Below are 10,856 nucleotides of genomic sequence, written 5' to 3'. Positions count from 1 at the left end.
CTCTTCCTTCCTTCGTCGAGGAAAGTGATTGTTGGTCTTTTAACCTTTGTTTTAGGAATCTGAAGCAAGGATGTGTCTATTCAGAAAAGTCGAGTAAATAAATAAGCTGAGTAATGCTGTACATATACATTACTTTGCATGCATTCATAATGAATGACACACACACACACACACACACACACACAGTGTGTGTGTGTGTGTGTGTGTGTATGTCTTCCAGTGGCAAAGAGACTGGCCAAGGGCACAAAAAATAAAGAAAAAAGGTTACACATCAAGATTTTCATAAATGAAGATACATGAAATTCAAGAACACAATATATCGTTGCAGCGATTAATACTCAGTTAAAACATCACGAACTCCATATGGTAACAGCGATCATCTGAACATTGCCAGACGGCCCATGGACAGCCACTTACCATTGAAGCGTTATGTCCTGTAACTTATAAATCATGGATTATTTCTGACTTAGAATGACCTGGTCTTTCGTTTCTGAGAATATGTGACTTTCCTCACGGTAAAGTCATCTTTTTATACATAGATTTTATTTGATTTTATATTTGTTTGGCTTTGCCTGTCCTCCACCCCCATCTGCGAAATCTCATGTTCATATATATATATATATATATATATATATATATATATATATATATATATATATATATATATATATATATATATATATATATATATATATATAGAGAGAGAGAGAGAGAGAGAGAGAGAGAGAGAGAGAGAGAGAGAGAGAGAGAGAGAGAGAGAGAGAGAGAGAGAGAGAGAGAGAGAGAGAGAGAGAGAGAGAGAGAGAATTTCAGTGGGGGTTTTCACGAAAGCTGTCGTCGCTCGTAGGCCGGGGTGGAGCAGGAACGAGACAGCAGATAGGAGGTTTCTTTGAAGCATTTGACAGGTCTTGATTGCTTCTTCAGTTCCATTTCCTCTTTCTTTGCCTTCATCTGCGAAGACTGTTGCTCACGTCGGCGGTCGTGGGTCTTGGCGGCAGGCATACAGATGAATGGAAGAAAGGAGAGGAAAAACATGCAGGCAGCCGGCACGTACAGGCTGGATGTGTAGCTTCCACTTAGATCCTTCACCATACCTGAGTGAATGTGTATGATGTAACATCGGAGTCGGTAATTGCGAAGAACATTAGTGATAATTTAGACAAGCATAATTTGATAACTCAGTTACAGCATGGCTTCACGAAGGGGAGGTCATGTCTTAAGAAGCTGTTGAGTTTTTATGGTAAAGTTTACGAGGCAGCTGATAATGGGGATAATTATGAAATCCGATACTGGACTTAAGTAAGGCGTTTGACAAATAACTCCATCAAAGGCTCTGAAAAAGATTAGGGTGCATGGGAGCGATGTGAAGCCTGCGGATAAGGTTATGGTTATGTGGAAGGCAACAGAGTTATAATTAATGGCTATAAATCTGAATTGGATCAAGTAATTAGTGGGGAGCCACTAGGATCAGTTTTAAGATCATGATTATTTTTAATATATACTAATGATCTAGAAAGTGAGCTAAGTAGTGATGTTTGTAAATTTGAGGATGACAGGAAGATAGATAGATTAATTGGGTTGGATTTGGATGCCATCGCCTTCCAGACAGACTTCGGATGAATGAGCAGACAGACAGAGAGCAAAATGTAGTTTAATATTAACAAATGTAAAGTACTTATCGTCGGTAGAAGAAACCCTCGCATTAGGTACACAATGAAAAACTAGGCTCTGGTAAGTTCAGAGAATGAAAAAAAAAAATTTAAGTGTACTAATAGCCGCGGTAGCTTTGTGTGAAAGGGACCAAAGAGCACGAAAGCAAAATTTTAAGATGAAACTAACTCCATTCTGAACGAAAACATTTGGAAATTCATCTGTAAAACTACATATATTTAAGTTAAAAAGAGTGCACCTGGAGTAATTGGTTGTTATTAAAGGGTTGCAATGTTAATATTAAGCAAAAAATCTTGAACTGTAATACTTCAGTTCGTATGGAATAAAATCAAAGATAAAAATAAAGCAAATGATGCAATAAGAATAAAGAACAACATAAAAAAGCTACAAACAAAACATGAAAGGTAGAGATTAGTAAGATTTACAACCCATACTTAGAGCCGACCAGCCCTCTTAATACAAAGAAATCCTAGTGTCTTGTGGAGAGAGAGAGAGAGAGAGAGAGAGAGAGAGAGAGAGAGAGAGAGAGAGAGAGAGAGAGAGAGAGAGAGAGAGAGAGAGAGAGAGACCTTTGTTTTGGCATCAGAGGACAGGAAGCTCTGTCCTCGCCTTCGCATCAGACAATGCAAGAGAGAGAGAGAGAGAGAGAGAGAGAGAGAGAGAGAGAGAGAGAGAGAGAGAGAGAGAGAGAGATCAGATGAAATCTGCGAAGCGATGATGCTTATAAAAAAAATAATAATTAAGCCTGACCTTCATGCAAACTTCGCACTGACGAATGTTGCAAAATGTCAATGTTTGCATGCACGTGCAGCTGCAGACTCTGCCACTTTCTCGCCTTACTGATATGTACGGGAGCATCGTGTTGAAAACTCCTTTTTCAACACGTCCATTCAACATTGTGCGCATCATGATGCATAGTATGGACGGCCCTTAAGAGTGCGCTCGTAACACGGCGATATCATCAAGACGCGGCAAGCAAGCATGACAAGGCTCAATTTCCCTGGCCACTGGGACGGGCCTTCGTCTTTCGGTTGACTTGCAAACGCAGGAAAGAAAAAAAAAAATTATATATATATATATATATATATATATATATATATATATATATATATATATATATATATATATATATATATATATATATATATATATATATATATATATATATATATCTCACCACGCAACAAAACAATAATAAAGACACAATGACTAGGGCATACACACTGTACTTTTGAAATGGTATTTTTTTTACTTGTACTTTGACTTTTTTTTTTTCTGGGTAGCTTTTTTTTTTTTTTTTTTTTAAGGTAGCGAAGCTTTCGTCTTAACCATAGAGGTCTTGTTATGGATATACAGGATGTTCAGTGAGGAAAGTCACACATTCTGAGAAACGAGACAAAATAATTCTAGGCCGGAAATATTCTATGGTTAAATGATTTTAACGCAACGATATAAAAATTCTAGAACATTTAAACAAGAACGCGCGTCACTGGTAAAGCCCCCGTCATACATTCAAGATTCTCATCACGATACCGCCAAGAACAGCGGTCATAGCTCTGTCGTGACGCAGTTTTGTGGTCAGTTGTAATGAATTTTGACGGTCGTAGGTCATTATGGGGCCGTCCCGAACTTTCTGTGCATGCTTAAAAAAATCGCGGAGCTCGACGACCATTCAGCCCATCATAGCGCTGTCATGACGCTGTCGTGACGTTGTCGTGACGCATAGGTCATAGGTGTTTTGTGACGCAATCATGACGAAAAAAACAGTTAAGACCCCATCACACATTCAAGGTTCTCGTCACGACAACGCTAAGAATAGCATTCTTGGTGTAGTCATTTGGTCACGATTATTGGTCCATCACGACAGCGTGGTGATAGTGTGATGACAGCGTCACAACGGATCTATGACTGTCACGACAACATCACGACAGCGAATATGACAATGTCATGCTTTGCGGAATTACGAAATTTAATGGTCATTTTTGCCATCACGACAAGGTAACGTTGGGGAAGACAGAGTCACGACGGTGTCATGAGGGTGTCAAGATAGCATCACAATTATAGCCCTCGCCCCCCCCCCCCACCCCTTGAGAATCGCGGGATATATGAAAAGGGATGGGACGGCCACCAGAACCAACGTGATCTACAAGAGTCGAATTCTACTTTGGTATGCGATCTACATGTTTTATTTATTTATTATGGCTTAAATAGAACATTCTACATAAACATATATTTATTTAAAAAAATAAATAAAATGAAGCAAATTAGAAACACGTTTACTAATTTTATCGGTGAATCGAACGAACATGAGCCAGAAAAGCAAGAAATAGATCGTCAGAGTTTTTTTTTCTCATCACACGCCAGCACAAAATAATCAAGATGCGATTGGAAGGTTGTTTCTTTTACCCTTTCATTTTTTTTTCGAAATGCAAACTTTTGAATCTAGCCAGCAGAGTGTTTGCTGCATTGTTTGGATCAACATAATGTCGCTGATGGTTGACAGTTAATTAAATGATGGTGTTTTAAACGATTTAAGTTAGAATATGCTGGCCATTCATCAGAATGAATAATCAAATTTTCCGCAACTTCTTTTGAATTATGGGTTCCAGTGTTTTACGATTTTTTTTTTTTTTTTTGTCCATAAAAATAGCGTCAATCTCCACCTTTCTTCATTCCGAACACCCAGGGACCATCAGTTCGTCTTCCATGGTGTCAGTTGTTTTCTACTTCAGTCTCGCTGTCGTCTGGATCTGGAACATTCTGGACCGGAGCTTCGGCACTCAACAGACATTCCACTCATGCTTCAAATTCTCTAACCAGACATTCTCTCGAAACCAAGACAAGCGTTTTCCCTGTCTCTTGATAATGAAAGGAAAAAATATAACTTTTCTTGTTGTAGATCACAATATAAAGTGTAGATCGCATATTAAAGTAGCATCAGAAAAGACAGTAAATGAAAAGGCCCAGTCAAAAGATCCCTATCAAAAGACAACTGTCAAGGAGTATATCCAAAATCATGAGAAATGTCTTGAAATCTTGAATGAGTTTTAAAGTCAGGCAGTAGGAAATATAGAATCAGGCAGAGAGTTCCAGGGTCTACCAGTAAAAGGAGGAAATACTGGGAATACCGGTTTACTCTTGTGTTAGGGAGGTGGGCAAAATAAAAGTGAGAGAAAGTAGGAGGCTTTGTGCAGCGAGGTTAGTAGAGGTTTAGTTGAGTATAATCCTAAACATAATTACCGTGATTAAAATGTAAAGAACGTGTTAATGAGGTAACTAAGGTAATTCCGTATGAAGTCAGTTTGTTAGAATATTAGATTGCTACCTGTCAGGGGTCCAATGATGAGGAAGCCCGTTGCGTCGAATAGCCCCTTTACACTGAGCACTCGCAGCACCATGGAAGCACCGAGTGTATCCGTTATCACTGGTCCTATGGAGGCTCCCACGAAGCTCATTGCTATTCCAAAAACTGCCATCGACGCTGCCTTCACATGAAGATCCATGCCACAAATGAATCCTGGAAGCAAGAAATCTCTTGAAATGCGGGACTGAATAAGCCAAACCGAAACACTCTATCTTGTATTTTTTAACATGAGCTACGCATATTACATTTAACATGTAGAAAAGTTCATCATTTCAAAATCCTTTTACATATATATAACTTAGAAATAAAATTTCCTTCTCTCTCTCTCTCTCTCTCTCTCTCTCTCTCTCTCTCTCTCTCTCTCTCTCTCTCTCTCTGTCTCTCTCTCCTTAAAATTAATATTAAATAGAGCAGGAAAGTGACTGGCGAGGGCAGCAAAGCACATCACGTCGCCAGTATAGGATAACTAGGCCAAAGCATACCTTGGCTGAGAAACATTCTCTAAATTTATTTAGTCTTAAAAAAGAGATGCCAGGTGATCTATTAACACTCTTTTTAAATATCCAAAGGTTTATATAACATAAATGCAGATGATTGCTTCACAGTTGATCGATCAGATACAACGAAAAGACATAATACCACCAAGATAACTGGCGAAAGGTTAACATCAAATAAAGCGACATTTCTTCAATCGGATCGCTAGCGTTTGAAACTCCTTTTATAAAAACATTACAGTTACAGCTTTATAAAAGCAGGTTGGACAAGTGTTTGGTTCTCCAACTTGTCAAAGCTCTTTCTTCAATAACACATGTCAAAATGTATCCACTTCATCTCGTGATTTCTTGCGTATAGCCAGAAACCTCGCCAGCAATTTTTCTTCTTCATCCAGATGCTCCCCGATTTACAAACATTCGAGTTTCGGATTTTCAATACCTAGAGTTTCGCGATCCTCTAGTTCAGTGCTATGCTTTGGAAGAAAGCAAGCGCAAAACTTGAGAGGGTACTGTACACCTAATATATATATATATATATATATATATATATATATATATATATATATATATATATATATATATATATATATATATATATATATATATATATATATATATATATATATATATATACATATATTAAAAAAAAAACTAACAACATACGAACATAATGACTTACGAACGACCGTCTAGATCGTAACTCGTTCATAACTTAGGGAGTGTTTGCATATACAAATAAATAGATATAAGTCCGTCATATCAGTAAATACCGAAATTTAATTAACTTCTACTTGAAGGTTTAAAATCACCAATGATAGATGAGCGAAGGGAAAATATGAACACTGTAACTAGTCATGCTGTTCATCATGGACAGTCCAAGGCCCCTCTCCACCCACGTGAGGCCCGAGTCGCCCTAGGCTGTGACTGCGTCAAGAGGAAGACCTGCTGGCTGACTCCTCACAGGGGGCAGTAACGTCTGATAATAGTGAAATGACTCGAGCTTAAGCAGAGTTAAGATTGTTAAAGATCTTTAAATCGATTACCTGTATTAAGTGAATGGTCTTACCTACGAGTGCAATAGGGAGGCCACCATAGCCGGCAGCCATGATGAGGAAATTACTCACGCCGAAGGCAAAGGAGAGACACGGATGGATCACTCTTGCCAGGATGTGAAATATACCCACCATTGTCAAGCAATAGGCCGACTCCTCTAGAGTGTAGCCTGTTGTCTGCATCACAAAAGGTATGTAACTTGATGTAAATACGACTGCTGTGAAATATACAGCATGTGGAAGAGCAATGACAATTACTCTCGAAGACTTTAGGAGCAAAAGGTTGCTTTTAAAGGCATGCAGCATGACGCGCAAGTGGTCAGGCTTGTCATCAGGCTCTTGAGTTCTGCAGTGGGGAGGATTCCTGGAGTGCCATTCCACAGGATGAAAGACCATGCTTGCTGGGATCTGGTTGAGGCAGGCACCGCCAGTAATGAGAATTGCACCTTTGAAGCCATATTCAGCATGGAGGTACGTGAGTAAATAGGGAATCACCACCATATTGACTGATGATCCAAGGATCATGATTGTATTAGCAATATCCCTTCGCCTCGTGAAATATTGACAGATGATTGAGTTGGTGATGATTAACTGGCTGCCCACCGTCGACCCTGAAAAAAATAATCATGTTAGGGTTGTGGAGGTGTGCAGCACTTAGAAACGGTAAGCATACATACATGCAAACAAACATACATACACACTTGCTGCAGTGTAATGACTACAATCCTTAAATGATGTTTTCTTTCTTTAATATTACCGGTATGGAAAGCTGATACTAATTTGTACACACACAGAGAGAGAGAGAGAGAGAGAGAGAGAGAGAGAGAGAGAGAGAGAGAGAGAGAGAGAGAGAGAGAGAGAGAGAGAGAGAGTTCTGATAATCAGGTAACTGCTGGCTTGCATTACCGAGACACCAATAGAATGAAAGAAAGACGTGGAATAAATTCAAGAGTTTAAATGTGATTTTTTGTGTCTGATTATGTATGTATGTATGAATACATACAAGCACACACACACACACACACACACACACACACACACACACACACATTGCATTATATCAAAACTTCATAAAAATTCAGCATCAGTGTAAGGAGCACCAGTTCCTAGCTGAGGGAACCTGCTGCCAGTGAAGTGAAGAACAGGAAGACGTCCGTGGTTGCGAAAGCGGATATAATCACAGCAAGACTGTTCACAACTGCCATCACCATAGCAACCTTGCGCCAGCCGAACACGCCCACCATGGGACCCGCGAAGATCCCTATGATGCAGGAGATCACGAGACCAGCGCTATAAATCCAGCTAATAAAGATAGTACTCGTTCCCATCTCCAACAGGATCCCAGAAAACAGCATGCCGAAGTTTAAGTCGATGATTTCCGCCAGAACCTGAGATGATGAGAAAAAAAAAAGGAAAAAAAAAAAATCAATAAAATAAAGAACATAAAATATATACAAAAAATACTGATATAAAGTAAATTCTGGTTAATCTAATAAGTTTATGTTCACATAGTCTGTTGGTATCATATCTGTTTATAGGTTAGTGTATCGTTTACAGTGACGGACCAAACATTCTCTCCGGGAAATCATCATAGTGTGTGTGTGTGTGTGTGTGTGTGTGTGTGTGTGTGTGTGTGTGTGTTCTTAAAAGAAATGCTTGGAAACAACTGATAATCTTTTTTTTTTTTTTCGCTGGTAATGATCACTGAATGCCTCTGCGGTAAAAAGTGCCTGAATAATGTCTTTTACCATACAATGTATGGCAAAGATGTCGTATACCGAATACCCCACTGTACTCCAGTCACTTTAGTAGAAATATCTATATCTTATCATAAATAAATATCTATATCTTATCATAAATAAACATCCTGAACGAGTTGGTATGGGATCTTTTTTTTTTATTTCATTTAATTTAAATATATAATGCAGATAATAACTCCTAAAGCAAGTTCAGAAAAATTTTTGTTTCATGCTGGAAACTTACCCACGTAACGAAGGATGCCCAGGCAACCACCCAACCCCATCCTCCGTCAGGAGCTGCGTCCTCCATGTCCATTTCCTCGTCCACAGCAGAACCCTCCGTCTTGCTCTTCGCCGTTGCGTTTTGCGCATTCTGCTCGTTTGTTCCAGCGCCGGGAGAGTGGTCGGCATCTCTCTCTGCTGACCCGAGTTTGACACAACTGCTGCATAGCTCTTGTTGCATCTTCGCGGGTGTTGGTCTGAATGGCACAGTTAGAAGATTAACAGTCATATCAGATTAACAAGACGCAAAATCAATGCATTTTGCATCTATATGGGAGACAAGACACACTTCCCTCACATCTTATGGTATGAACGAAAGTACATTCCAGACGTGCTTCTGTGGAGATGAGGGAAAGCAGAAGTAGGGACCAAAGCATCATAAAATGCATTAATTACGAGTAGAAAAGCTGCATTTGCACATGTGTAATAATATAGCCAGTGCACTTGTGAGGGAGGGTGGGCAAGTGTTAGGGTTTCAAATGGTCTATAAATAGCTATTATGATGCATATCGGTGAAATCAATCAGGAGGATGATGCATACTACTCATTATTAATACTATTATTATTATTATTATTATTATTATTATTACTTTTTCATTTATTTATTTGTTTTAAGTAAGTCAATGGGATTTCTGTGAGGGGAACGTACACACAGTCCTAAAGGTACCAAACCAGCGCTTGACATCTGAGATGACTGGAAAAAAAATAGGGAGCAGTCCCAACTTAAATATTTATTAACAAATACCACAAATATAGAATGGCAACCTATACAAATCCAAGATAAAGGCAAAGGAGAGTCAGACTCGGAGCCCAACCCGAAGCCTGGTTACTGCGCACACAATGACTGGCTAAACAAGTAACAGGGATGAAGGGATGGACAGACAGCCAGACGAGCCAATGGGTGGTTAGTCGCAGCGTGCTGAATACTGGTCCTTACAATTTCAAATCTGTCAAACCATTAATATTTCTTTACGAACTGTGATCCAGCTTTCACATTTCCTCCACTGTTTTGATTCAGAGATAGGTAGGCAAGGCTTTCTTCATTATTATCAGTCTCTCACAGTGCTCCAAACGAGAGTAAAGGATCAATTAACTTGAAAGACACTGCTAGTTAAAATACGTCACATGCCTGGGCATGTGACGTATTTTATACCACATACCGTATTATATACCACATACCGTATTATATACCACATTACATTTTTAGTTTGTCACGGAATCAGCAAGGCTAGTGCAGGTCCGCAGTGGTGCTCCCGGGATCCACAGGTTTTTGATGGCGTCGATGAGGCAAGGCACCGCCGTTTCATCTCTGCTCACATGTTTTCTATTGCTTTCAGGTGGTTGGTGAGTTTTCTGGCTACTTGATGTTATGGTCCTCCAGCCATTTTGTCACCTTATTGGCCTTGTGGCATGGTACATCGCCATGCTGGAAGATGTCGCTCTGGTGCAGATAAAATAAAAATAAATAAGATATATAAAATAAATAGATAAATAAATAAATAATAAATAAATAAATAATAAATAAATAAATAAATAAAAAGGATGACCGCTCTAATCCCTCAAACTACCGTCCTATTGCTTTAATTTCCTGCTTATCTAAAGTTTTTGAATCTATCCTCAACAGGAAGATTCTTAAACATCTATCACTTCACAACCTTCTATCTGATCGCCAGTATGGGTTCCGTCAAGGCCACTCTACTGGTGATCTTCTGGCTTTCCTTACTGAGTCTTGGTCATCCTCTTTTAGAGACTTTGGTGAAACTTTTGCTGTTGCCTTGGACATATCAAAAGCCTTTGATAGAGTCTGGCACAAAGCTTTGATTTCCAAACTACCCTCCTACGGTTTCTATCCTTCTCTCTGTAACTTCATCTCAAGTTTCCTTTCTGACCGTTCTATTGCTGCTGTGGTAGACGGTCACTGTTCTCCTAAATCTATTAACAGTGGTGTTCCTCAGGGTTCTGTCCTGTCACCCACTCTCTTCTTATTATTCATTAATGATCTTCTAAACCAAACTTCTTGTCCTATCCACTCCTATGCTGATGATACCACACTGCACTTTTCCACGTCTTTTCATAGACGTCCAACCCTTCAGGAGGTAAACATATAACGCAGGGAAGCCACAGAACGCCTGACTTCTGACCTTTCTAAAATTTCTGATTGGGGCAGAGCAAACTTGTTATTGTTCAATGCCTCAAAAACTCAATTCCTCCATCTATCAACTCGACACAACCTTCCAGACAACTATCCCCTCTT

At 39.2% G+C, this 10,856-nt stretch overlaps 1 protein-coding gene across 3 annotated transcripts; it reads right to left on the bottom strand.

Moving 5' to 3' along the window:
- Positions 1-750: 750 nt before the first annotated feature.
- LOC135114735 (monocarboxylate transporter 13-like) lies at positions 751-10,038 on the bottom strand. Of its 3 annotated transcripts, none has more exons than XM_064030711.1 (6): positions 9,802-10,038; positions 8,565-8,799; positions 7,702-7,969; positions 6,596-7,192; positions 4,997-5,188; positions 751-1,094 (listed from the first exon to the last, which is right to left on the bottom strand). In XM_064030711.1, exons 2-6 carry the CDS (start codon positions 8,781-8,783, stop codon positions 823-825), a joined length of 1,548 nt encoding a protein of 515 aa, XP_063886781.1. In that variant the 5' UTR covers positions 8,784-8,799; positions 9,802-10,038; the 3' UTR covers positions 751-822. The 3 variants fall into 3 exon arrangements, with proteins under 3 accessions (XP_063886781.1, XP_063886780.1, XP_063886779.1); XM_064030710.1 differs by lacking the exon at positions 9,802-10,038 and adding an exon at positions 8,901-8,973; XM_064030709.1 differs by lacking the exon at positions 9,802-10,038 and having other exon boundaries at positions 8,565-8,890.
- Positions 10,039-10,856: the final 818 nt, after the last annotated feature.

Source organism: Scylla paramamosain, chromosome 28 (genome assembly GCF_035594125.1).
Source record: "Scylla paramamosain isolate STU-SP2022 chromosome 28, ASM3559412v1, whole genome shotgun sequence".
Lineage (NCBI taxonomy): Eukaryota > Metazoa > Arthropoda > Malacostraca > Decapoda > Portunidae > Scylla > Scylla paramamosain.
This window is presented reverse-complemented; position numbering and strand designations above follow the sequence as displayed.